This window comes from Maylandia zebra, linkage group LG7 (genome assembly GCF_041146795.1).
Source record: "Maylandia zebra isolate NMK-2024a linkage group LG7, Mzebra_GT3a, whole genome shotgun sequence".
NCBI classification, from domain to species: Eukaryota; Metazoa; Chordata; class Actinopteri; order Cichliformes; family Cichlidae; genus Maylandia; species Maylandia zebra.
The window spans coordinates 26,234,092-26,261,760 of record NC_135173.1 but is presented as its reverse complement, the minus strand read 5'-3'; the positions used below and the strand labels follow the sequence as shown (position 1 = coordinate 26,261,760).

General features: G+C 38.8%; 3 protein-coding genes across 8 annotated transcripts; all 3 read left to right on the top strand.

Annotated features, from left to right (window-relative positions):
• Positions 1-44: 44 nt before the first annotated feature.
• Positions 45-10,513, top strand: gtse1 (G-2 and S-phase expressed 1). Of its 6 annotated transcripts, none has more exons than XM_023155694.3 (12): positions 45-148; positions 420-459; positions 546-603; positions 1,583-2,231; positions 3,176-3,337; positions 5,818-5,941; positions 6,837-7,202; positions 7,722-7,776; positions 7,914-8,111; positions 8,227-8,452; positions 9,344-9,460; positions 10,172-10,513. In XM_023155694.3, the coding sequence occupies exons 2-12, from the start codon at positions 438-440 to the stop codon at positions 10,256-10,258; spliced, it is 2,064 nt and encodes a 687-aa protein (XP_023011462.3). In that variant the 5' UTR covers positions 45-148; positions 420-437; the 3' UTR covers positions 10,259-10,513. The 6 variants fall into 6 exon arrangements, with proteins under 6 accessions (XP_023011462.3, XP_012775909.3, XP_023011461.3 ...); XM_012920455.3 differs by having other exon boundaries at positions 5,815-5,941; XM_023155693.3 differs by having other exon boundaries at positions 3,176-3,343.
• Positions 10,514-14,360: 3,847 nt separating this feature from the next.
• Positions 14,361-17,467, top strand: LOC101472750 (uncharacterized). Its single transcript, XM_004556339.4, has 4 exons — positions 14,361-14,571; positions 15,113-15,353; positions 16,218-16,355; positions 17,054-17,467. The coding sequence occupies exons 1-4, from the start codon at positions 14,387-14,389 to the stop codon at positions 17,321-17,323; spliced, it is 834 nt and encodes a 277-aa protein (XP_004556396.3). The 5' UTR covers positions 14,361-14,386; the 3' UTR covers positions 17,324-17,467.
• Positions 17,468-20,364: 2,897 nt separating this feature from the next.
• Positions 20,365-27,651, top strand: LOC101488037 (high choriolytic enzyme 1). Its single transcript, XM_004556306.4, has 8 exons — positions 20,365-20,471; positions 22,345-22,390; positions 22,916-23,068; positions 25,216-25,333; positions 25,879-26,057; positions 26,416-26,497; positions 26,851-26,980; positions 27,532-27,651. The coding sequence occupies exons 1-7, from the start codon at positions 20,397-20,399 to the stop codon at positions 26,975-26,977; spliced, it is 780 nt and encodes a 259-aa protein (XP_004556363.1). The 5' UTR covers positions 20,365-20,396; the 3' UTR covers positions 26,978-26,980; positions 27,532-27,651.
• The last annotated feature ends 18 nt before the right edge of the window (positions 27,652-27,669 follow it).

Sequence of the window (27,669 nt, the reverse complement as noted above, 5' to 3'; positions counted from 1 at the left end):
GTCATAGTCTTTAAACCAATAGTGGCGCATCTATGAGTCACGTGACACGCAGCGCAGCAGATTTGAATTATTTGTGAAATTCTCTGCTTCCACGTCGCTGTTTGAATGCGAAGCAAAAAAGATTTTTGAGGTTTCGGAGGAAATAGAGGTTTGTATTTTAACTTGAATAAAACATTTTCTCCATGGAAATTGTTGGACCATAAAATTATCGAAAATGAATCTTTAAATTGTGAGTTTTACGCTCTTGTCCGTTATTGTTTGACATAGGTGGATTGCTAAAGAGCTAACGTTAAAGTTAGCATGATAGTCAAAATGGTCGTTTCTAAATTCGCTGGTTTCACTGTTTGTCAGTGTTGGTGTAAAGTTGAATGTTTTTAGGCTATTGTGATAGTAAATCTTCACGTCTGATCTGTTTTCAGAGACGAACAAGCTTACGGATGGACTGTCGAGCTAACAGCGGTGAGTAAGCATTCAGTGACCGTCAGATATCGTACCGTGTGTTTTTAAGCGTTTCATCACTAATCACTTTGATTGTGTCTCAGTAGATGTGTTCTTTCTGCCTGATGAGAAGTTTGACTTTGATGTTTCTCTGTCGCCTGCCAGGTAAAAATCAAAGAGAGTTTCTATCGAGGTACTGCCAGGAGTTCAGTCACGCACTTTTCTTTTATTTCCGCATTTAAATTCCCACAACGTCCTCTGATTGTCCGGCTGCCAACATCCAGAAGACGTGTTTGACATGTGATCTTGCACTAATAAGGTTTACATGCAGGATTTGATCTGCAGCACAGTATAATAACGGACAATATGTAAGCTAATGAAAACTAAACTGAAATGAGCAAACCCACACAAAAAGTCAAATTGACAAAGTAATAAACTATTAACAAGAATATAAAACAACCATTAAAACTAATGAACAGTATAAAATTAGTAAAACAACATGTGTCCCAATAGTTCTGTTGTCTTCAACTGTAAATAAGTTTAAGTGAATGTCAACAACTTTTGCAAAACTCTGAACATCCTGAGGTATCTTAAAAGTCAGTTTTAACTGAGTAAAAACCATCAAGGAACTCCGCATTTTAACCCTCAACTGTAAAATGCGGATGGGTATTGTCATCACCCTGCTGGCCGGGCAGGATGGCAGTTGACGTGGACATGCAAGTTTCTCTAAGGATACCCTCAATACCATCACCCATTTTAGATGTAAGCTCTGTAATGTATCATATTAGACCTTGAGTTATTGGTTTAAAAAAAAAATCCCTCTAAAGTTTGTTTGGGCGTGTGATTTCTAATTCAAACTACTTAAGTGCATAATATATCTTAATAATTTAAAGCAAAATAAGTTTACTTTGGTTTTGCCTTTATAGCTCCAAATTTAATTTTAGTAATAACTTGAACTCTTTTTCTCTTCTTTTGTTATGTCGGCATGACACGATTGCTCCACATCACTCTTGCTTTATTTTAAGAAATGCTTTATTTTTTTAAAACTGTGTGTAGTCAGCTCCTTGATGTTTAAAGTTTAATTGCTGTGAACTGTTTGTTACTCTTGCTGTGACTTATGCACTAATGTCCTTGTGCTCTACAGCTCTAGGGGTGATGAAGCTGAAGATGAGGTGTTTGTTGGTCCAGTCAGTCATAAAGAGAAGTGTGTTTCCGTTAATGTGGCGTCTCCCCTCGAGAACCATAGCATAACCTGGAGCCCGCTGACGGGAGAACAGCTGGAGGCTGTGTGTCAGGAAGCCCACAGACTAGCAAGTCAGCTGCAGAGCACTGTGTCACACGATGAGAACAGAGACGCCACCAGTGTGACCATGGACACCATGACTGAGCAAGAGGAGTTTGTCGAGGATGCTGAGACCAGACTTGGTCTCCTTGCTCAGACCACCAGTGGAGTCAGCCCAAACAAACGACAGACCTTCTGTGTGCAGGACAGTCCACTGAAGCAGCTGCCGCCCGTCATCCAGCGCCAACTGCAGAGAGGCAGCGGCTCCAGCATCACTTCATCTATCCGCCCCACTATCACCCCAGCTTCGTCTACCCGCCCTACTTCAAAAAGCAGACTCAGCGTCTGCAGCCCTGTGATCCAAGCCAAAGCTCAGCCCAGAACTGCACTTCGAGGGAAATCTGCACTAGGTGTTGCTGTTGTGCTGCCGAGCAAACCAACCATTCCAGTGACTTCCTGTTCAACCAACAAGAGCAGAGTGGAAAAGACCAAACTGCAACCACCCAACAGAGTAAGATTTGAGTTTTTAATTCACCCAGTATCGCTGTTTTCTGGAAGCAGCCTTTGACAGATACCTAATAGGCTTTCTCTGAATCAGTCTTCTCCGAACCCGCCTCTCCTCCCACACTTCCACTACATTTTCATGGCGGTGTGGAAGCGTGTCACATTAAAGGCTTCTCTGTATACCTTTGGCTCTGAGAAGAGAGCGCCGTTTCTGGATCATGTCTTCATATGTATTCCTCCTTGCATAATGTAACTTTGGATTTGGGACAGCAAATGGTTCCATAATTTCTGGAAGTGTTCCTGAGCCCGTGCAGTTTCCATGACAGAATCGTGGGTATTTGGGGTATTTTTAATGCCCGAAGAATACAAGCAGTATTTATTTTCTGCTTTATTCCATGCATGGAAAATGTTTATGATTGATTTCTTTGTTGAACATGCTTTTAAAAAGCAACATTTAAAAAAAACAAAAGATTGTAAACATTTCCAATGAATTTCTTTAAAATGGATAAGGTGCATTTTCGAATAAGTACTTGACACCTTTAATACTTAAAGATACGAACTGAACACTCCTGTTCCTGTTTTAAAAAGCTTGTTGCTATATTTATACATTACCTTTTGTTTTAAAGAAACCATTCAATAGATGCAAGTGTGATGTTACAGTTACATAACAGATTAATAAATTTGTATTAAACCAGTTCATAACGTGATCCTTCCTAGAAAAACTTACAATCTTCTTAAGACTTATTAAAGTAGCAAAAATAAATAGATGAAACAGATTCCTAACCAGGAAGCAAATGTAATAAAATAAACAGAAACACAACCAGAACTGACTTTATATGAGCTTTTCTCCTTTTATTAAAATTTTTATTTTGTGTGTAGATAGTTTAGTAAGAAGTTGTTGGCGCCCTATCAACAGATTACAGATGATCTGTTACCTATTACCTGTTTCAGGCAGTGGGCAGTTGGAGGCAAAGCCCGTCTTCTTGTCCCCCTAAAAGGGCGGAGTCGTCTGAGGATTTGCTCTCAGATTCAGCGAGCGTGGCCTCTGACATCAGTGATAGCTCCCTCAACTCCAGTCTGTTGGGAAAACGCGCACTTCCTCGGCCAACCAAGGTAAAGGTAACTGTCTGCATGTTCAAATAGTTCAGTGCAGTGTTTTCGGATTGGGAAAAACATTTACGTTTACTTTGAGTGATATTTACCTGCTGACTTTATTTCTCACTTTGTAAATGAGGTTAACAAAAAACAATAATTATGGAGCTGAAGCGCTTTGATAGGAGTCATGTAGAAGCATCTGAGTCAAGCTTTTTATATTTCCCCCATTTTTTTTTATAGCATAGCCTTTTTAACTATGAATCATTAAAAGAATAATGTGTGAAATCTCATCACTAGATGTCAGTAGATTGCATTCAAATGAATTTTGTTTTCTTACCCCTACCAATTCAAATGCATAATCCTAGCTATGGTGGCCTCTGTATGACAAGCAACTGTCATTGCCATTCAGATGTAGTGAGTAGGCTATCAGCTTACCTCTGCTGTCAATGTTTCCATGTCTGTTTACCCTGGAGGAGGCCATAAATAGTATAGCAATACTGCAACACCTCAGCAATACTGAGGTGAGTTTTTGAGGATATTTTTAAGCTTTGACTTCAGTTTAGGAAAAGGGGATGAGGTGGAGATGAGGGAGGAGAAGAGAGCAGGGGAGGAGGAGGAGAAAGTGATTATCCACATGTACAAATGTTAAATTGTCAGATATCGTGAAAGAGCCATTCAGGATTTTTAAATTAAAAGTAACTTATAAGGGGTGTGGCCAGTCTATAGCCACATACATAAAACACGATTAGGAGGAACAGATGTCCACCTCGCCCACTGTAGTCATGATCAACATAGCAGCTTCCACAAACCAGTGCCCACTCCTCTATATTTTTAATGCATTTTACTATGAACACATCAATTTTTTTGAAAACTTAATTAAAATAATGGGCGGCACGGTGGTTAGCACTGTTGCCGCACAGCAAGAAGATCCTGAGTTCAATTCCAACATCAGGCCGGGGTCTTTCTGTGTGGAGTTTGCATGTTTTCCCCGTGTTTGCGTGGGTTCCCTCCGGGTACTCCGGCTTCCTCCCACCGTCCAAAGACATGCAGCTTGTGGGGATAGGTTAATTGGATAATCCAAATTGCCACTAGGTGTGAATGTGCGAGTGAATGTGAGTGTGAATGGTTGTCTGTCCCTGTGTGATGGCCCTGCGACAGTGGCGACCTGTCCAGGGTGTACCCCGCCTCTAGCCCTATGACAGCCGGGATAGGCTCCAGCGCCCCCCGCGACCCTGAAAAGGAGAAGCGGAAGCGAATGGATGGATGAATTAAAATAACATTGCTGTATTATTAACTAGAGATGGACTGATCCGATATTACGTATCGTATCGGTCTGATACTGACCTAAATTACTGGATTGGATATCGGAGAGAGATTTAAAAAAAAAAAAAAAAAAAAAGTAATCCGATCCAAAGTATCACAAAATCACCTCACAAAACACGCTGCTTGGCGTAACCCAGCTCAGCGCATTGGAGCAGTATGTGTCACGTGATAGAGCGGCTGTTGTCTGCGAGACCTGTCGGTGGTCTGGTGGAGCATTTGGCGCCTCGCTACATGCTTCCAAACCGCAGCATTTCATCTCAGAGAAAACTATCCCAGAGAAGTAAAGTGTGTAAGTGCATCTCTGAATGTTTGCATAGTATTTCCACATTAAGCTTAACAACTGATATATGGAGCCACAGCTGGACTGGCCATCGAAGTTCCATATTGAGGCGAAAAGGAAGCAATTTGTCCCGTACTTCAGCTAGAATGGGGGGGGGGGGAGGCACAAAAAAAGGCAGGAGTTATTCTGTCTTTGCTGCACAGCTGCCTCTTCTTCTCTCATTCTCTCCCCTCTCTCTCCTGTTGCTACTTCAATCATGAAACTGATCAATGATCAGCTGATCGGCTTTTCTGTCGCAAGTCCCGTCTTACTTGTTTATTTATCACCCACTTTGCACCAGAAAGAGGAAACCAGTAGGTTGTTTAATATTTCTGCTAAGTACTCTTTAATATACCAGAATAGGGAGGATGGTGCAGCTTTAAGTTTATTAGATTGATCAGTTTTGCTGAACTATAAAATATTTTGGGTGCAGTGTGTTTCTTGCATACAAGTATAACAGAATAGCTTTAGTGTTGTTGTTTTTTAAAACTTCAATATGAACTTGTACAAAATGCAACAACATATTTATAAAAAACAGTTTTATTGATTAAAAAAAATACACTATATCGGCTTCATATCGTTATCGGCAGATATGCAAAGTTAAGATATCGGTATCGGACATAAAGTGATATTGTGCCATCTCTATTATTAACAGGACGTTTTTATGTTTGAGAATTATCGTAGGTCATTTTTAACAATTCAAAGGAAAGACCTTTAAAATACAAACTCACTGCAATGTCTGTAGAAGGTAAACAAAGGTTACGTCTGACCCATAGACTACATATAAAAGATAAACATAGATAAATATGTAAAATCACTCATTTGTTTTGGTCATGATTGTGTTTCCTTCCAGCAGAGTGGAGTGAGGAACCTGTCAGGTGGGAAAGCACAGCGTCTTCAGACCAGGAGAAAGAACACGTCCTCATCATCCTCCTCTGTATCCAGCTTCAACTCCAGCATCTCTCTTTCCCCGGCTAAAGGTATGCTCACTGCACAATGGTAACAGGAGCTACATGCTAGTATGTTTTTTTGTTTTTTTTTAAATAAAAAGGGAATACTGTGAGATCTCATTTTTCCTCTAGTTTAATTCAAAAGGCTAAGCTTTAAAATTTATGTTTTAATTATTATCATTAGCTCATGAAAATCTGAAATCGTCAAAAATTATTAGACGTTTATTATTATTATTAATAATAATAATAATAATAATAATAATAAACTTAATTGGGGAAAAAAGATTTTGAATCAGTCTGTGATGTGGAGGCTTTGGTGAAGCCCAGGTTTTTTTTATTGTAGCAGCTTTAAGCTTGTCTGAATTTTTGGGCTGACTGTTTCTCATCCTCTTAAATATCTCATAGACAGTCTGAGGTATTGTCGCAAGGAAGTTCAGGCTCCATCTGTTGGTGGTTTTGGCACTGTATGTAGGTCCTGCTGGAAAGAATATCTCCGTAAAGCTTTTTATCAGATGGAAGCATGAATTACTCTAAAATCCCCTGAATTGATATTGTAGTCACTAGAACACAGTGCAACAACACTAAAACAGAGAGACTGCAAAAGGTTAACATTTGATTTCAGACAACTTGCACTCTGAGTTTACATGTGGTGGGTACATCTGAATGCAGCATTTGAAGTAGGATGAGTGCTATAAATAGGCTTGTGGAGGGAGGTCCTCTAGGTCAGAGTAAATTGGAATGTAAACACAATAAGGTGTTCTCTCCAACTAGCTTAGATTGGTTCTGGTTGGTAGCTTGAAAATGATTTGATCTCTGTCCTGGATGAGTACGTGCGAAGGTTTTATTTGGATGATCGTTTAAAGATTTACTGTACAGCTAAATGGTTAAATATCTACCCTGTTTCACCATCTGTTGCTGCTCTCAGGCAAGGTGAAGTCTACTCTTAACGGGAATCTGAGCAGCTCCACTGGCCCAGCACCCCGCAAAGTGAACAGCCTCAGCAGGCCACGCAGGTCCACCATCTACAGTGCTGCAGAGTCGGTGTCCTCCACTGCCGCTGGCCGCCGCTCAATATCGACACAGGCCAAGAAGCTGTCTGAGGCGGAGAGTGGCAATGATGCCAAATCCACTCCTCACAAGAGCGCTGAAGCCACGCCCCCCAAAAGACCTGCCTCCAACCTCACCACCTCCACAAGTCGGCTGCAGAGCGGACCGAAGGCCAAATCTAAACCTGAGGCGGTGGTCCTACCTACACCAAGCACAGGAGGCAAAGGTGTTCACCATGCAAATGGTGAGAAAGTGATGATTAACTCTGAGATATTTGGACATGACAAATAATGGACTAACATCTAACTCATAAATTGAGTGAAACTGACCTTCTGTCTCGGGGTTAAAAAAAAATCCAGTTTTTGTTTTGTTTAGTTTTTTTTTTTCCTTCCCTTTTTGATGGCTTTTGCTGAGTTACCATTGTTAATGTGGGCTTTTTTTCTTCACTGGTGACACTGATGGATCAGCGTGCTCTCAGTGGCAGTATAAATAGTTACATGGCTTTGGTGATGTTAGTTTTTTTGCAACAACCAGTGTAGTGACTATAAACCAGGCTTTGAAAGGGCTTCTTCCTTTCCAAGTGCTACTTGTAGGGGATTTACTGATTGATGGGGTTTTCTCTTTAATTTTGTCAGGTGTTTGCCTTGCAGTAATAACATGCATTGAGAAAACTGTTAATTTGATTTGAGTTCAAAGCAAGATTTTCAGCTTCAGTTTTTCACACTCTGACATGTCTGTCTCACTGTCTTTGTTTTGTCTTTAGATGTCTCAAAGGTGTTGAAGCCAAAGAGGCTGATGTCACTTAACGGCATGGACAGGTAGATGGCAGTACACATATAATTCCTGACACTGTTAAATCTCTGCTGGGTTCTATGTTCCTTCAGTGTTTGATCGAGATGTTGGAGCTGAATGTTACCTGACAGATCAGTGATACTGTAAACTCCTTCTCTTTTAGTCTTCCTCAAAAGCCATCTGCTGGTCCGCTAACACCTTCTGCTATCACATGCAAGTCACTGCAGATGAAGCCACGACGCCCCTCTGCCCTCCCCACTCCAGTTAGACGCAAGGCTTCACTCATTCCCTCTCCAACGCCCAAACCTCCAGCCCTCTCTGACTCTGTCCCCACCTCATATACCAAGCAGCACAGCTGTAGGTAAGATGCTAGAGGCTGCCTTCTAACTGGTCCTTTGCAGATCACCTGGTTGCTCCTTTGACTTCACATGCAGGTGTGTCATTCTTTATTTGTGTCTATATTTGTGTGTGCACAGCCCCACCCTCACCAATGCACAGGAGGAGGAGGAGCTTATTGATGCACCTGAAATTCAGCCCTTCTGTCTAGAGGATGATCCCCCTACCACCACACCCTCAAACAACCAACAGACTGACCAATCAGAGCCCATGGATCCTGGAGCACTGATTCTGGATGAATCAGTGCCCAATGAAAACCTGATTGAACTGGAGCTTAAAGAGGACCGCAACAGCAAGACACAGGAGGTCAGAGGTCACACAGTATACACCATCATAATACAAGAGTTATAATCAGGGAAAAAAATTATTTGAACCCCAGCTGTTTTTGTGATTTTCCCCACTAGCAAAGAAATGATCCTTCTATAATTTCAATGGTAGGTTTATTTGAACAGTGAGAGAAAGAACAATAACAACAAAAATCCAGAAAAGTGCATTTCCAAAAAAATAATTAGCATTTTCATGAAGGACATAAGTATTTGATTTTTGCAAAACACACTTTAGTACTTGATGGCAGAACCTTTGTTGTAAAGCACATGGGTCAGACCTGTTTTGTAGTTGGCCACAAGTTTTGCACACATCTCAGGGGGGATTTTGTCCCACTCCTCTCTGCAGATCCTCTCAAAGTCATTAATGTTTCGTGGCTGATGTTTGGCAACTGGAACCTTCAGCTCCCTCCATAGATTTTCTGTGGGAGTAAGACCTGGGGACTGACTAGGCCACTCCAAGACCTTAACACGCTTCTTCTTTAGCCAAAGTTTCCTCCACATGTTCAGGTTCCAGCGCATAACAGGAACAAGCACTGGTACTCTGGTTATATCACCATATGAGATCAAAGGGTTAAACTACACAAGTCTCCTTTTTTGCTTTAATACCAGGTTCTTCTATTATTGACTCCTTTGAGGTTAAAATGATTTGGAGCCTGACAGATGACCAGATGATTCAGATGCTCTGTAGCTGTATAAGTTGCTTCATAATGGTTTAGAAAACAACAAAAATTATAATGAATTGTTGCCACACACTCAAAGTTCATTTGTTGTCCAGAGTCAAACTCTTGCATCTTCACTTGTTCAGTCTGATCTGCTGGAGCTGCAGAGCAACTTCAGAGATGATCATCTCACACTCAGTTTTTTTGCTCAGGTTCTCCTTTTGGATCTTCCACCACCCACCCTGCCTCCTCAAGAGAAGCTGCTCATTGACTTGACCAACACCCCTGACTTCATCCGGACCAATAATAAGACTTGCAGTGCAGCTCAGGTAACTTTCACCTCATCTGGGGATAACACCCAAGTCCTTTTTAGAATCTATCAGTCTATTTAAATTTGTTCATATACCCATTAAGAATTATTGGGATATTTTAATTGGAATTTTAAGAGAGTAGTTAATGGTGCTTTCAGTTATTGTTTGAATGCTCACTTTTCCCACCGACTATTATTAATTTTTTAACCTGTGATCAGTGATATGCCACACACCTGTAAAGTGAAATACAGAATCATTTGTTTGTCACCAAATTTTCTCACCTTAACTGAAGAACACATTTATGACCTGTACCACATAGTAGACTCAATAATTTTTGAGAGAATTCCTGTAATGGCTACTTTCACCTGCCCTTAACTTCACCTGTCAAGTGACACTGTTAACCACGGTTAACTACACCACTGGATGTCTCAGCAATAATGCTCCAAAACACAAAGATAAATTAAGAGAGGCCCAGTTGAGTGACTACAGCTGGCGAAGGTGAAGAAATGTAATGGCTACAGCTGCCTTTTAAGACTATTTATCGATCAAAGCAGCCATGCCTTCAGTCCAATATCCAGGAAAGACAAACTCCACTAGATTTTTAGTTTTTGAATATGTAGTATTTTAACAGATTTGTTTCACTGTGATGCAGTTTGTTCGTTTGGTGCTTCAGATTTCAGTAACCTTGTACCCAAAGCAGCTCTGTAACTGTGCATTTGTTGTTTTCAGCTGATTGATTTGAGCTCTCCGCTTATCAAGTGGAGTCCTGAGGACAAGACTGAGAACAATGCTCCCCTCATCAACCTGTCCTTCTGATCGTCATCCTCCTTAAGTACTGGATCTGTGCACATTACTGAACCACCACCTCTCCGTCTTCAGAAACTCTAATAATCCAACTGATTCTGAGTTTTTAATCAGTGGAGTCTTTCCTACAGTGGAGTACACAAACATAAATGTTTTACATAAAATATTCTGAAATTGCTCAGGTGTCTCTACAACTAATTGTACTTTTATTTCTCTTGATTTTGCTGCTTATTGTTGGAATAAATCTTGTTAATGATGTTGTAAACACTCCAGTGATCCTGGCTTCCTGAAGTTCACTTGAAGAAGAAATATTTATATAATATGCATAGATAATAATATAGATCAACTTTACTATGTGTTCAAAGTCAGAGTTGCACTGCAGAAAAAGGACTTGTCAGCTGACTGGCAGAACATGGTTTTAGATATAAAAACAGGACAGTTTCATTATCAATGAGGAGGAATTCCTTGAAGTGACAAAGGTGTCACTCGACTGAGACCTGGAGACCTATGAAAGGGAGGTATATAAACATAACATATCTGCAATGCAGGGAATAAGTCGCTTCAATATTCATACACTATCAAAAGTCACTGGAGTTACCTGGTGTTTTATGTAAAAATCAGACAATGTTTGATTTAGGCTAAAATGTGTTTGTGTATGAGAAACGAATGAATCTCACTCATCTTTGCAGTGATGAAATGCAGGCTTCTGAAGAGTTTTTGCAACAATTGCAAGGCAGTAATTGTAGTTTATGGAGAACTGCGACTGTATCAAGATTCAGGGTAGTCGTGAAAATCTAAGATGTGATGAACAATTTCACAAGAAAAAAGAACAGGAAGTTCCAATGAAAACATCTATTGGAAAGTCAAAAGTTGATTTATCTAAGAAATGATGTAAACTGCAGCGTCTCAGGAGGTGTCACGATGCAGTTTAACCTATAAGCCGAATTCTACATGAATCACAACACTTGCAGGTAGAAGTGAGCAGAGCAAAGGACTACAACGTCAAGATGGACAGAGAAATTGCACTTGAAGCTTTGGGTGCAATTTGCAATGCCCAAATCACTTCTGTTCAAAAACAAAGAGCAGATGCTCACGATGGAGCTTTCCAAAGAGCAAGCTTTTCCTGCTCCGCTGCACCAACGCTGTCTGTCAAAACTCTCATTCATACAGTTGCAGATGGAAATCAAACCTGGTAAATATTGTAATATAAACTATTCTTAAGACTTGTGCTGATGTCATTCCTCCAAAAAGGTAACGTGAGTTTTTCAGTTTTTTTGTAGCAGTATATTTGAGTATAAGACTACAGACTCACAGTCAGGATGTAGATTCCAAAGCTCAAACAATTTTGACAACAATGTTGCAGTTTGGTTTGCAGAGAGCGAGAAAACATCCAGTGAAAGAGCAGCATTTCTTTTCTTCTTTTGTTGATGGTCAGAAGGTTTATTCTGACCCTAATCTCAGCTGTCTTTCTCAACTTGCAGCCCGATGTCAAGAAACAACTTTGCCAGAATTCAACATGTTGTGCAAGATGAAGTCAAACAGAAACGTAACGGCTACATCTTCCTTTCAAGACCCTCAAAAATATTTTAGATGAGGGTTTTTTGAATATGTAGTATTTTAACAGATTTGTTTCACTGTGATGCAGTTTGTTCGTTTGGTGCTTCAGATTTCAGTAACCTTGTACCCAAAGCAGCTTTGTAACTGTGCATTTGTTGTTTTCAGCTGATTGATTTGAGCTCTCCGCTTATCAAGTGGAGTCCTGAGGACAAGACTGAGAACAATGCTCCCCTCATCAACCTGTCCTTCTGATCGTCATCCTCCTTAAGTACTGGATCTGTGCACATTACTGAACCACCACCTCTCCGTCTTCAGAAACTCTAATAATCCAACTGATTCTGAGATTTTAATCAGTGGAGTCTTTCCTACAGTGGAGTACACAAACATAAATGTTTTACATAAAATATTCTGAAATTGCTCAGGTGTCTCTACAACTAATTGTACTTTTATTTCTCTTGATTTTGCTGCTTATTGTTGGAATAAATCTTGTTAATGATGTTGTAAACAAGGCCCAAGACCATTAAGACATTTAAAAACCAATAAAAGAACCTTAAAATTGATCCTGAAACACACGGGGAGCCAATGCAGCGATTCTAAAACCGGTGTAATGTGGGCCCGCCCTCTGGTCTTCGTCAGCACACGAGCTGCTGAGTTTTGCAAAAGTTGTAAAGTTGAAATATTCTTCTTAGGAAGACCAGAGAGCAGGGCATTACAGTAATCAATGCGACTGGTAATAAAAGCATGCATCAGCATCTCTGTGTTGGCCCGAGAGAGAATAGGGCGGACTCTGGCTATATTTTTTAGATGATAAAATCCAATTTTGGTTACATGTTTAATATGTGGGATAAAACCAAGCTCAGAGTCAAAAATAACACCCAGGTTTTTCACTTGTAGCAAAGGACATAGTGAAAATGCCTCTAATTTAGACAAGAGTTTCTCTCTCTGAGCCTCGGGACCGACGATTAAAACTTCAGTTTTGTCCTGGTTAAGCTGTAAAAAGTTTTCTGCCATCCAAGATCTTATATTTAAAATACAGTTTAAAAAATGGCATGTCACTGCAGGATCTATTTGTCCATAAATGCCTGATTCACACAGTCTTCTCTGAACAGTTGATGTAGAGATGAGTCTGCTACTGGAACTCTGTGACATTTATCTGGGCTCTAAGCTGAGGTGCTGCTAACTTGTGATTTCTGAGGCTGGTGACTCACATGAATTTATCCTCAGCACAGAGGTCGTCCTTTCCTGGGGTGGTCCTCATGTGAGCCAGTTTCATCATAGCGCATGATGGTTTTTGCAGCTGAACTTGGGGACAGATGACCTTCAGTTCTTAAAATATTGATGCACTGTTGTTTGTCTTTACTTAGCTGATTGGTTCTTGCCATTATATGAATTCTAACAATTGTCATACATCATGAAGCTTATTGAGAGATGGCCAAGGGTTTGCAGCGCTGTCAACAAAGCTAAGGGTGACTACTTTCAGGAATCTGAGACAAAAAAACATAAAACATATTTAGAGTTATTTATCCTTTTTTTTTCTTTGCTCCATAATTCCATATATCTAGTTTTGTACATTTAATGTCTTCAGTTTGTATCTACAATGTAGAAAGTAGTAAAAATAAAGAAAAAACATTAAATGAGAGTGTGTACATGAGAGGACACCCTACCATGTAATTCATCTAGTGATGTGGGGCCACAGATGTTGACATAGGGAAGTGAGACACACATGAACAAAGGATTCTACCTGTTCTGGGCGCACACTTACAAATGTGACATCTTTCTTCTACTGTTTCCATTGGTAACTATATTTGGGGAACTCAAAGCACTGTAATTTAAGTAAAATACCATGGAAAGTACTCCAGAAGTTGCAGGCTGTAATTGATGCCACTGAATTTTTGTTGAACATAAATCTGCAATTGCAAGAAGTAGTGTCAACAGACCACAGGAAGGGGGAAGTTTGGCCACAGGGTGAGAAAAATATGTACATCCTTTTTCACTTTAATTCAGTTTGTACAGAGCAAAAAATTCCAGAAGAAGTTCAACTGTCCTTTTCTTTTTGTGAAGGTCAAAAAGTCAAGAAAAGTCAGAGCACGAGAAGTAGGCAAAAGCCAAGGGACGCTTGGACCTTTATTTTATCCCCCTGCCCTCTTATCATTTATCATCCACTCCAAAAAAACAAGTTTCCTCCTTTTTAAAAAAATAAATAAACAAGAGCTAATTCTTGCAGGCTTGCTGAATCCAACTTCTGCAAATGAAACCGAGGTTACTGAATAATTGTAATAATGGTATTTTGTTTTTAAAATGGTAAACTGTGACTGTACTAAGATTCAGGGTGTGGATGCAGTTGTGAAAGTCTAAGAGATGATGAATAATTTTGCAACTGGAAAAAAGAGAAGAACAGAAAGTTCCAATGAAAACACACCTATTGGAAGGTCAAAAAGTCAAAAGTTGATTTATCTAAGAAATTATGCAAACTGGGTTTACGTCATAAACAGTGTAACATATAAGCCCAATTCTGCACGAGCCACAACACTTGCAGGTAGAAGTGAGCAGAGCAAAGGACTACAACATCAAGACAACATCAAGATGGACAGAGAAATTGCACTTGAAGCTTTGGGTGCAGTTTGCAATGCCCAGATCATTTCTGTTCAAAACCAAAGAGCAGGAGGTCACGCTGGAGTTTTCCAAAGAGCAAGCTTTCCTGGCTCAGCAGCACCAACGCTGTCTATAAACAGTCTCATTTGTGCAATCGCAGATGGAGATCAAACCTGGTAAATATTGTAATATTATAAACTATTCTTAAGACTTGCGCTGATGTCATTCCTCAAAAAGGGAACGGGAAGAGTTCTCAAATTTTTTTTGTAGCAGTATATTATATTGGAGTAATGGTGCAACATGGTGGCACAGTGGTTAGCACTGTTGCCTCACAGCAAGAAGGTCAATTCCACCATTTGGGGTCCTTCTGTGTGCATGTTCTCCCCATGTTCTACTTTGGCTTCCTCCCACTATCCAAAGACCTGCAGTTAGTGGGCATAGGTTAACTGGAAACTCTAAATTGCCCTAAGGCAGCTGGGATAGGCTCCAGCACCCCCCTCCACAAAACACTGAAAAGGATAAGAGGATGGATGGGATATTATATTGAGATTCACAGTCAGGATGTAGTTTCTAAAGCTCAAAGAATTTTGACAACAATGTTGCAGTTTGGTTTGCAGAGAGTGAGAAAACATCCAGTGAAAGAGCAGCATTTCTTTTCTTTTGTTGATGGTCAGGTTTATTCAGACCCTAATCTCAGCTGTCTTTCTCAACTTGCAGCCCAGTGTCAAGAAACAACTTTGCCAGAATTCAACGTGTTCTGCAAGATGGAGGGCAATGTTCAGGCTCTGACACCTGTTTTCGAACTGCACCACAAGAAAGGTCTTTCATCATCGATGAGAGCGAATTCTTTGATCCAACATTTGACTACGATTTCTCTGGTCTCCAAGACACAGAGACCTATTACAGAGGCGGAGAGGTGTATGAACGACCAAGTGGTTGGTACCGTTTTGCCCTCAAGGTAAATTTGTCTTTGAATTGAGATCAGCATCAACCATTTTATTCATGCTCATTACTTAGAGTCTAAGCTGCTTTAATTGATCTTTAAGCCGGGCTGTAGAGCACAAATTCAATGACATCCCAGTAAAATACTTTTTGGGCTTCAGATATTTGCAATCATTAGAAAGTTGAAACTTCTGGTTCCCTGAATTTCCTTCCAGCTCATTTTCGAAACTAAACTAGAAGTTTATTAGTGTTCTCAACAATATTCTTCTTCATCAGTTTCTTGGAAATCAATAACTGCATTTAGTCCTCTCTTTTATGTCAAATACTAGGCCTTTTTTTTTTTAAACTACAGAAATAGAATTATAAGAAAACAATATAACAAATCATCTGTAAAGAATTTTCTGCAAAGATTTGGTCTCAACTCACACCTTAAAAAACTAATTTGACCTGATTGAATTAACTGTATGCAGTCTGTTACTTCCAGAGTGCTTTCCAGGTAGTGCACTGGAAATGAATTGACCTCAAAATAAAAATGTAGAGAGGTGAACAGTGTCAATGGAACTAGAACTGGGTTTGAAAAAGAATAGTTAAACAGTTATTTAGCATATTACATATCATATGTGTGTTATAAGCATAACTGGTACATCATGATGCTCTTAAGTTGTAGAAAATAAAAGACAGTCAAATATCTGACTCTCCCCATTCAAAGTAAGATCAATAGAATAGTTTGTCCCAAAGGTAAAGCACTTTGAAATGCTATATGTACAACATGCAGAAGCTCAGACTTTAATTGAAGATACAGTTTGCAGAGATGAACTATGGACTGTCTGAAACAAATACAGGTCCAGATACACCTGCATCACCTCATATTTTGTCACAGGTCCTGAATAAGTATGATGGAAATACATGGCTGGGAACTCGGTACCGAAGCACTGCGTCAGTGCCAGGGGAGTGGCCTGTGTCCTACCATGGGACATCTAAGGAAGGAGCTGGGGGCATCATCGAAGGATTCTACAAGGTTTGATTATGTTATCATCACAACCCATTATTTTACCCAGTACAATTGCTTTACAGTAACATTTTATATGATGTATAATTGTGATATTTAATATTTTGAAATTGCATGGAATGCCACCAACTGTCCCACTTTATGTATATTCCTGGTCTCTTATTCCACATGCTGAGATGCTGAGACTGTGTCCCATGCAGCACTTCAGTTTTCTAAAGTCTGGATTTTATCCCAGGGTTGAGAAAAGAGTCAAAAAGAGAGTTGAATGGTTTTGTCACATGTCAAGTCACAAGCTATGAAAATCTCAGCACAACACAAAGAAAAGGAAATGCAGTAAATAGCAGTTATGTGACTGTGAGAGGACGCCTGCATGTCTAGGACCTCAGGAGCAAACTGTAGCTGTACTTATACTTGTTGAGCATTGTTGAGCAAAAGTGTTGAGAAGGCTTTTTCCTATGAATAATGTCAAAAACCTGTAAGCTGCAGGTTTTTGTATATTTATTTATTTATTGTTATTTATCTCTGTCAGAATATTTTTCCATAGCATGTCCATTGTTATGGCACATAAACGTATTTATGCCACACAAGAGCTGCTCACCCTTTAAGCCACTTCAGTGCTCTTTTTGTCCTATTTCCATATTAGGCCTGTATTTAATGTATCAGTATTTAATAATATAACATATATATATCTTACTTTTATTTAACAGCCAGGTCCAGGTCAGACCTATGGCAGAGGGATTTACTCTACCCCTTACGTCAATGAAGCTGTCTCTTATGCCAAAACCTTCACTTGTCAAAAGAATGGCAAGCAATACAAAGTGATTCTGCAAAATCGGATCAACCCAGAGTACAGGCAGAAACACAACAACGATAAGTACTGGCTGGTTCCCATCCCGTCTGTGTTCTCAGCTCAAGAAGAGCAGGCGATAGTAGAACAGGCCATCCGCCCTTATGGTCTTCTGTTGAAGGAGGTCTAAAAGAGCAAGAAAGGTCCCCCAAAAACCTGCAAACTTGACCTGAAGCACATCAACTAGAAGCACAACCTGTTGATGTCAGATTAAATGTGAAGATGAATGTGGGAAAATGATATCACTGCTGTTTGCATGTGTATGAAAAGATTAAACAAACCGCTTCAAACATCTGCGTCTGTGAATTGCTTGAACTGAAAACTATTTTTCTTGTTCATTTTTCAGTGTTCAATGTTGCATTCAGTTATGACTAAACCTGCTATATTTTCATTACTTTTTAGACTATAGTTGAAAAAAGCATTCAGACCTTTCAGAATGCATATTGAAGGGTGATGGGTTATTTCTTTTCCTCTGCTGAAAAGGTTTCCACTTAATAGATTTTCTTTAGAGGTTTCTTCCCGTTAAAGGGGAATTTTTCTTTCTTCGCCAGGTGCCTGCTTATAGGGCAGGGGTAGGCAGCTCCAGGCTTTGAGTGTCGGTGTCCTGCAGGTTTTAGATGTGTTCTTGATCCGACACAGCTGATTCAAATTGCTAAATGACCTCCTCAACATGTCTTGAAGTTCTCCAGAAGCCTGGTAATGAACTCATCATTTGATTCAGGTGTGTTGAACCAGGGTGAGATCAAAAACCCTCAGGACACCGGCACTCGAGGCCTGGAGCTGGACCCCCCTGTTTACAATACAACAAAAACCTTACAAGAAAAAGGGCATTGAGGTGACCTTTGACATCAACAAGCTTTTGAAATGATTCTGGTTAGATATTCTATTGCTGTTAGGTTCATTTACATCGGATAAGTTCCTGGAGGGGACCCAGCTTTCCAGCATGGCCCACAATATTCAATAGGGCAATAGGGATAGGTTTGTACGAAGGGACATGGGGGAAAAAAACTCGGGATCTCGCAAAAGTTGTGCAAAAGTTGAATTCCAACAACGTCGGCAGCTACTTAGTTGTAATATTACTCTTTCTGGGTCACAAAATACACTTTTAAGATATTTTGAGGCGTGAATGTAGTTGTGTAAACGTCAGATATCTGCTCAGTTTACAAGACATCACATATTTGCAAAAGTGCTGCGACGTTTTCGGAGATGAAACTTTTGCGAGATCCCGAGTTAGTCCGTCTTAATTTTTTTTTCTCCCATGTCCCCTGCGGAGCTCCGTAGGTTTGAGGTCAGGGCTTTGGGAAAACTATTCCAGGAGGCTAATGTTAGCATTTTTATCCATTCCAAAAACCAGTTTTAATGTGTTATTTTTGGATCTTTGTCGAGTTGGAAAGCCCAACTGTGCTCAAGTTTCACTTGCCACTTTCTTTGATACAGAGTTGAAGAATTTGGAGGTAGTCCTTTCTTCATTATTCCACCCACTTTGTGCAATATACTGGTACCACTAGCAGCAAAACAAGCCAGAGTATGACAGTCCCACCACCTTGCTTAAAACGTCACCTTTACTTCTCCGAACATGCCTCTTTTCATTTGTCATTGTGTCTCCTGAAGAAATTTGGCTTGTTCATGTCAGTAATTTCAAGTTTCAGTTGAGCATGATGGTGTGGAATCTGGAGCAGGGGTTTTCTTACTTTGTCAGCACTCTCTCAATCCATGGTGATGTAAAACTTGTGTCTTTGTGGACATTGACACTAGTGTTCTGGCATTTTCCAGTTCATGGCAGGCTCTAACCTTGGTGGGTCTTGGGCATTAACTGAAAATCCTAACCATCATTTTTTTTTCTTTTTTTTTTTCTTTTTTCTTTTTATTAATGTCATAGCAAAGTGGTGATACAGCTGAATAACTCATAATTTCATACAACTGTTTGAACTAATCTTGAAATCTGCAGTTGTTTACAATTTGCTCTAAGGGACCTGGTCAACCTGTGTGATTCTGTAATGCTCCTTTTTAGATCTTCACTCAGTTCCTTGGATTTTCCCTCTGTTCCAAGTATTGGTCAGTCCACTGAGTGCTGTCAAACAAATCTATTTTATCCTGAGAAACTACCAGATGCAGTCAGTCATAACATTCAGCACTACTTATCAAAAGAGAAAGTCAGAAAGCCAGATAGTGAAACAGAGTCTGCCTTTCAAGTCAAGCTCAAAAATATGTAAAAGCTTTAAAAACTGCTTACTGCACACACATATATATATATATATATATATATATATATATATATATATATATATATATATATATATATATATACTGCTTAGTTACACACACACACACACACACACACACACACACACACACACACACGTGTATATATATAAAAATGTATAATTGTAATCCAGGCCCTATCTTTCAATGGCTGTTGAATATCCCAACCAGTTTCCCTAGAGAGGACAGATTTACTGTTTTAAGATTAAAAGAGTGAAACACCACAGGACACTGCAGGCAATTTGTCCTCATGGCATCTGTTGAAAGAGGTCAAGAAGAGCATGTAAGGTCACACGAAATGTAAAACCTTGACAAAATGTCCATTTGTAATCTGTGCAAAATACTTGATGCTGTAATGTCCATCTATCAGAAAATCACCCAGAGGTAGAACTTAAGATACATTTACATTTAAGCCACATGCTGAATTAACACAGAGGATGTCACTCTCCTGTATTCATTTTGTCTGTTATGTATTCAAAACAATTTGTTGAAAAAGGTGCAAATTTGCCCGATTTGGCTTTGAATTGTCTCCAAGACATAATCTGTCAGGCAGGCCAAGCTCCAACTGTAGTAAAGTTTTCATCCAAATCTGCCCATAATTTCTTTATGTATGTATGACATACATAAACAATCATGCCTGCTCTCATAAACAAACAGACAAACCAAACCACTTACAGCTGATAAAATATTCAAACTCCCCAAAAACATTGATCAGGTGTTCTGGGGCAGCATTCTCACACAGCATTATGGGTATAGTTTTGATGCTGGAAGCAAAATATATGTTGGTTTGTTTAAGGTGGGAAAGGACAGGATGTTTTCAAGGCAACTTCCTCCTTATCTCCAAGTAAAGCAATGTCAATGAGTTTTTTTGCGAGTCAGCAGATATACTGAAGGGTATAAACAGGAGCTGCAGCAGGATCCAGGTGTTAACACTGTGTGACATGGCTTTCATGAAATGCACACTCAGTTTATTGATTCTCCTCGGAGCCTCTGTCCTCTGCTGGGCTGATGAGAAGGTGAGGATATCCTAAATATCGAACTTACAAATCCCACTTAATGCTACATTTACTCCATTTCATTAAGAGAATATTGCTCTCTTAATTCACTACATTTATCTGACAGCTTTGTTTAAATTCCAGATTCAAATTTTTCCAAGACATGATTGTGTTAGGTTAAATTATGCAACATTACACTGTGCATACAAGAGAAGAAAAGAATTGATCCAATGGTACCTTAAGAGGCGAATGTGATATCACTTGAAACCTCTGGTGATAACGAACCATTCATTTTTTTGCGCTTTGACTCATGTGATGAGTCACGTGATTAATAGTGGGTCAATGAGAATAACCCCAACTAGGGTTTAATTATCCGGGAATCTCCATCGATTGGTTGTAGAACTGAAGAAGCTTCTCAGATGAGAGATGAAACATCTTCAAGAAACTTAAAAAAGTCCAGTCACTTTTGTTTCCAAGCTCTTAAGACCTTCTTAAGTCTCGGAGCCAGAAGAGATGGTGGATTGTCAGGCCTTCTAGATTGCTGGTTTTCAAGCTGCAGTCATAGACTATACAGACACAAATACCTGCTAATTGATACTAAATAACAGACCTACAAAATACTCAAAAGTCACTCACCAAAGCAGGAAAACCTCATGTTGGGTAGCCGTGACCAGTGTTGGTCAAGTTACTTGAAAAAAGTAATCAGTAACTAATTACTGATTACTTCCCCAAAAAAGTAATCCTGTTACCTTACTGATTACTTATTTGCAAAATTAATTAATTACTTAGTTACTTAGTTACTTTTTAAAAACACGATTTACAACCTGAATAGGTGATAAAGTGATAGATCTTTCAGCCCAATTCTACTTTTTCTGCATAATCCATCATACAAAATGTAATCAAATGGAAAAGTCTCTTTTTAAAACTTGTTTTATTAGTTTTAATCTTTTAACTTTATGCATCAAGCAAAATTTTAATTATATGCAACATTCTCTGACTGGAAGAAATTTGTTTAATATTTAAACCTATTTTCTGCACATCCCAGCACATAAAATAAAATATTTTTTGTGTTTACACTCACTCTTTCAAATAGATGCAAGTAAAACAGCAGAAAATAAATTAAGTCAAAGACTCAGCGGTCCTGTTGCTCTATTTTCACCTGTAAAGCAGGAGTAGGGTAGGCGGAGGTTTACCCTGGTGCAGGTGTGCCGCGGTCAGTGGAAGAATCCGCGAGTTTCTCTGTGAGTTTCCCATTACCTCTTAGCGCACTCGGTGCTTGTTTGGAAGTTTAGGGGTTTTTTTCGCTGTAAAAAGAAGTTTTCTTCCCACGCACAACAGACGCTAATGTTTTTGTCACTTTTTATGGAATCAAACTCAAAGTAAGGTCAGTACTTCCACGCTTTAAACGCTGCAGGCTCATACTCTTTCCCGCACTCAATATATTATCCATTGTTGATCTGCACACAGCGGTTGCCACAAACGTCGCACTCGTTTACGTCACTGTCATGAGACATTCTGCAAGAAAAATCACGGTTTTAGTAACGCAGTAACGCAGCGTTCCTACGGGAAAGTAACGGTAATCTAATTACCGTTTTTGCAATAGTAATCCCTTACTTTACTCGTTACTTGATAAAAGTAATCGGATTACAGTTACTGCCCATCTCTGGCCGTGACTGAGTGAATGATCCAAGAAAAATACTGACAAGCAATGAATGCAATGAATTTGCTGAACTGACATCTGCCAAGAATCATTCCTCAGATAACCACATTCACACATGAGTTTGTAAAACATGTAAAGACTTTATTTCATCTTTCTGGAAACAAATTTCAATTGAAAACCGAAGATTTTCCATGTAAATCCTCACTAATGAATGATGCCATCTGATTGAGCTAGGATCTGTCTGTCGCTGAGCTCCTGTGGAGGGCCAACAAGGATGTAGGTAAGATATTTATACTTCATTTACATATTACTTATACATATACATATTACTTCTGGCCTTTATGGTTCCAGATTTATTTTTGCTCCACTCTTCGTTCTGAGATTGAACATTGCTTGTGTGAATCCTGTATTTCTATTGTGAAATATCTCAGGAAAATATTACAGATTTGTTGTTAAAATCCAGACTCAAGGTTCTTCCAGATTTTTTGAGATTAATGATATATCAATAATAATATTTTATGAAACCACTGAGCTTAAGATGACAAAACTGCTGACCTTCAATGTTACGTAAATTTGGAGCATACATTTTGTAAAAGAAATAAGATCCTGTTGTAGTCCATTCACTGAGATTAAAATGAAGCAAAATTATCATTAGATACATTGATTATTTTCCATATGGCGGTGCAGTGGTTAGTACTGTCGCCTCAGAGCAAGAAGGTATTTTGCTCATTTGCACAACAGTACTTTGATATACTTTACCATACACTGATATATCATCAAATCACTCAGTGCTCTCATTTCACAGTGCACACAGCAGAGGAGCCCTTTATCATTGATGACATTGCTTATGAAAATGAGAATCAAAGGAATGCTGATCCTTGCACCTCCTCTGGCTGCATGTGGGGAAAATCCAGCGATGGAAACGTCTATGTCCCCTACGTCATCGCCTCTCATTACTGTAAGTAACTCAAGAATTATTAAGGCAGTTTTAAAATTGGAATAAAGCAGCTGATCAAATGAACTAATGGACTGTAAAATCAAAGTGAAACAAGCTCATAAAACAAAAAAAATCCCAAAACAGCTCAGAAAACAAATCTGAATGAAATGAAGTGAATAGCTTAATAAATCAACTGTGATTTTTCTGTGTCCGGTCTTGTTTCACAAGTTAAACTTTGTGTTGTAGTTATACTCCGTTGGAGAATGAAAAAGGAATAAACCTGCGATTTGTACATCTTTATTTAATGCTTTGCCACAATTTTTGGCTTAACACTTAAAAAAAACAGCAACAACTACTTTAAATTCTACATAAAAACTAAAGACTTTATTTTGCAATAACTACAAACTGACAATGGAGCTCAAAGTTTAAACGACAAAAATGCTAAAAAACATTTGATTTTGATGAATCCTTATTGCATTTTCCATGTTACAGTTTTTTACAGACGCTAGGACACATTTCCCAATACTTAGGTCACTTTTGCAAAACACTTCACACAATCCTCCTAACTGACCCTCAGCTTGGCAAAGCAGTTCATTTCACATTCAAAATGCACTACAACTACCAAAACACTTCATTCAGGTCTCAAATAAACTCATTCTTCCAGAACACTAGCAAAGGTTGACAGCCGACAAACACACTTTGTCACCCACAAAACAATGACCTAAAAAACACTAACAACATGTAGCATTACACAGTGTTTTCTTGTGTAAAACAAGGACACATCTCTGTTTATAATTTCAATACATGTTACTGGAATGAATCAGACATCATGCAGAATTCGTTAATATTTGTTTATGTATTTTTATTTTTTTGCACTAAGTAATCCCAAAATACAAGAATTTGTATACACACCATCCACTGATACACATACAATAGTAATGCTAATCTACTCCATTTCTGGCTGGGTCCATGTTTACATCACAAAAAAACCTATTCAGCAGTTGTCTCCTTTTGTAATGAAATTGAAGGAGTAACACCTGTGTAGATGTTCATCTACAATGAGAATCAGCTGTGGCTGGTTAAACTGCATTTTTAGATTGGAAATATGTTTCAATAAAATATTGCTGTTGGATTTTGCTGTCTTATTCAGTTTGCATTGTGTTATTGTTTTGGCCATAAGTTTAACAGTTTTGAAAACAGTATGTAAGCACATGCAAAATGTCCTGTCCGTACAAAGGTTTTTGGCAGTTATTGTGTCTGAGTGAGAAGATAATCCATGAAATTTGAGAGATGTAGTCATTGAATGCATTTTGTGCCAAAACAATGATAACTGGTCCTCAGTTTAGCCCACATAGACTTCTGTTGTGCTCACTGTGTGAGGAGTTTTGCAAACGTGACCTAAGTATTGAGAAATGTGTCCTAGCGTCTGTAAAAAACTGTAATATTTGTTTATGTATTTTTATTTTTTTGCACTAAGTAATCCCAAAATACAAGAATTTGTATACACACCATCCACTGATACACATACAATAGTAATGCTAATCTACTCGGTCTTCTCCATTTGGCCACAGATTCTCATCCACATCACATCTTATGTCATCTAGGGCAATACACCTAGGAAATAATCTTCTGGCATGCCAGAATTGAAGGAGTTGAAAAATTGAAGGAGTAACAACTGTGTAGATGTTCATCTACAATGAGAATCAGCTGTGGCTGGTTAAACTGCATTTTTAGATTTAAAATATGTTTCAATAAAATATTGCTGTTGGATTTTGCTGTCTTTTCAAGTTTTGCATTGTGTTATTGTTTTGGCCATAAGTTTAACAGTTTTGAAAACAGTATGTAAGCACATGCAAAATGTCCTGTCCGTACAAAGGTTTTTGGCAGTTGTTGTGTCTGAGTGAGAAGATAATTCATGAAATTTGAGAGATGTAGTCATTGAATGCATTTTGTGTCAAAACAATGATAACTGATCCTCAGTTTAGCCCACATAGACTTCTGTTGTGCTCACTGTGTGAGGAGTTTTGCAAACGTGACCTAAGTATTGAGAAATGTGTCCTAGCGTCTGTAAAAAACTGTAATCAGTGTAGATTTCAAAGTATTTCTGTAATTACAGATACTGAGCAGATGACAGTAGGTGGAAATGTATTCTTCCCTCTGCCTCTCAGCTTCTCGTGAGCGCTCCATCATTGAGCGAGGTTTGCTGTCATTCCAAGACGTCTCCTGCATTCGCTTCGTCCCAAGAACCAACCAGAGAGACTACCTGAACATCCAGTCCATCAATGGGTGATAATCTGTGTTCTTGCTGTTCTCTCTGTCTCTGTGTGTGTGTGTGTGTGTGTGTGTGTGTGTGTGTGTGTGTGTGTGTGTGTGTGTGTGTGTGTGTGTGTGTGTGTGTGTGTGTGTGTGTGTGTGTGTGGAAACTGTGCAGTCCTTGGAGGTTCTTAAACTGTTTATGCATTTTTAAAATCATACTGTGATGGCCCACACTCTGTGCTTCCTAGTCATTTGTTTTATTCTACAGAGTTAAATATCAGAGTTAATTTCAGTTTCCAATTTCAGCAAGAATTTAAAATCTTCTTTGGTATGACTTTTAATCACAATTAGAGTCATAGTTACATTAATTAATAAATAATAATTTACTTGACAGACATAGCCATTATATTTTATCATTTTAAATGACTGTGATAGTCTTTTATTAGTTAAAAGAAAACATTTTGTTTGTAGAACCTTATTATAGTTTCGTTTAGATAATTTGCTTTGCTTTGTAAGGGATGATAACAATACATTTTTCTTTTTTTCCTTTCTTTTTTCTTATTGTGTGAATGCAGGTGTTACTCCTATGTCGGTCGCCTTGGTTATGGCCAGGCAGTGTCTCTGGACCGTCAGGGTTGTCTCTACCATAACACCGTCCAGCACGAGCTGCTCCACGCCCTCGGTTTCAACCATGAGCAGTGTCGCTCTGACAGGGACCAGCACATCCGAATCCTGTGGGAGAACATCGCATCCGGTCTGATTTCTGTTTTTGGTGGCACTCTCTGGTCTCTTTGGGCTGTTGGTGTGTTTCGGGTTACAGTTTAGCTTTAAAATGATCTTCCATAATGAACAGCAACACAGCAGGACAGGATGCACTCAACTAGGGATCGAAGTGATTTTACAAAATTCGATAAGAAATAACTTAAATGTCATACTTTAAATTATAAAGTGAGGTAAGTGACAATAAAGTCATTAAATATATTATAAACTCAAATGTGTAAAATTATAAAACTAACCTTTTAACTATAGAGCAAACAGAGTTTGAGGCTCTAAATGCAAACATTAACTCTCATCAGCCTTTTCTGATGCATATGACACTTTCTCTCTCTCAGGTTGGGCGTATGCCTTTGACAAGATCAACACATTGAACCAGAACACCCCCTATGACTACAACTCAGTCATGCAGTACCACAGGTCTGGATCACTTTCATCAGACATCTGTTCATTCAGTTTTAAGTTTTAGTTCAGGTTTTTTTTTTATTATTATTATTGTTTTTTGATAACTTTCTTTTTTGCTGTTTATGCAAAATTAATCAAGGGTTTTTCTGCACGCTGAAAAAAATGTAAGCACCTCTTACCAGCACGTAGTGATTCTGAATATAGAAAATATGAAGACATCATCCTCTTAATGAGAGCCAACTGACAAACTTTTACTTGCTCTTTTCTTTTTGTTTTTCCAATGAGAGCCACAGAGACCATTTCAGTTATAAAGCAATAGTTTCTCATTTTTTCTTGAATACAAACAAACCCGCTGTACATTATTCCAGGTATGCCTTCTCTGGCAACAACAAGCCCACCATGGAGCCCATTCCCAATCCCAATGTTGAATTTGGCACAGGAACTCAGATGAGCCAGAATGACATCACCAGACTGAACAGGCTGTACAAGTGTTAAACAGTAAGAAATGCAACATGAGTTTTGAATGTGCAACATGTTATAATTAAATTTAAGTAAATGAATAACTGAGATTTTCATTGTAATACAATGCTAAGGCAATGATTTGGTTACATTTATGCACAAATCTTGATGAAAGATCTGGGTTTCTATATAAATCTGTACTTTGAGGTAGAGGAGCTTCATCACTATGGTTACAGTAATATAAACTGCATTTAGGTGATGAATAAAAATAATGGGGGGAAAAAGTTGCAACAGCCATTTATATTTCAACTAACGACTTTTTAACTCTTTAACTATGCTACCTGACTAGCACCAGAAGGCAGTGTGCTTTGAATATGAAGGAAGGAAACCATCGTAAGCTTTTTATCACTGTTGCAAGATGGTGACATTTAAATAACTTGCAATTTATTCACACACATTCACATTATAAAGCATCACAAAGGTGTCATAAAAAGGTGTTTTTTAGCAGCTAATGCTGCTAAATATAACTTGTGTGTTGGGCAACACATATTAAACCTTAGTTTCACACTTTCTTTCTTTTGTTTTCACAGGTGCTAATAGCAGTCCTGGAAATGTGGTGCCGTTCAGACATCAGAGCAGTTGTTTCCAAGACTGTTTTGTCACTCTTTCGTACAATTTAACACATTGAATTAAAAATAAATCTTCATTGACCCGTTCACAGAATCTTT

Excerpts from the sequence above, each read along its gene's own strand:
- LOC101488037 (XM_004556306.4), top strand. The coding sequence starts at position 20,397 with ATGGCTTTCATGAAATGCACACTCAGTTTATTGATTCTCCTCGGAGCC. Across the intron at positions 23,069-25,215 it reads CGTCATCGCCTCTCATTACT|CTTCTCGTGAGCGCTCCATC; the intron begins GTAAGTAACTCA and ends TCTGCCTCTCAG. Across the intron at positions 26,498-26,850 it reads TCAGTCATGCAGTACCACAG|GTATGCCTTCTCTGGCAACA; the intron begins GTCTGGATCACT and ends ACATTATTCCAG.
- gtse1 (XM_004556302.3), top strand. The coding sequence starts at position 438 with ATGGACTGTCGAGCTAACAGCG. Across the intron at positions 2,232-3,175 it reads AACTGCAACCACCCAACAGA|GCAGTGGGCAGTTGGAGGCA; the intron begins GTAAGATTTGAG and ends TACCTGTTTCAG. Across the intron at positions 7,203-7,721 it reads AGGTGTTCACCATGCAAATG|ATGTCTCAAAGGTGTTGAAG; the intron begins GTGAGAAAGTGA and ends TTTTGTCTTTAG.
- LOC101472750 (XM_004556339.4), top strand. The coding sequence starts at position 14,387 with ATGGACAGAGAAATTGCACTTGAAGCTTTGGGTGCAGTTTGCAATGCC. Across the intron at positions 14,572-15,112 it reads GCAGATGGAGATCAAACCTG|CCCAGTGTCAAGAAACAACT; the intron begins GTAAATATTGTA and ends CTCAACTTGCAG. Across the intron at positions 15,354-16,217 it reads GGTACCGTTTTGCCCTCAAG|GTCCTGAATAAGTATGATGG; the intron begins GTAAATTTGTCT and ends ATTTTGTCACAG.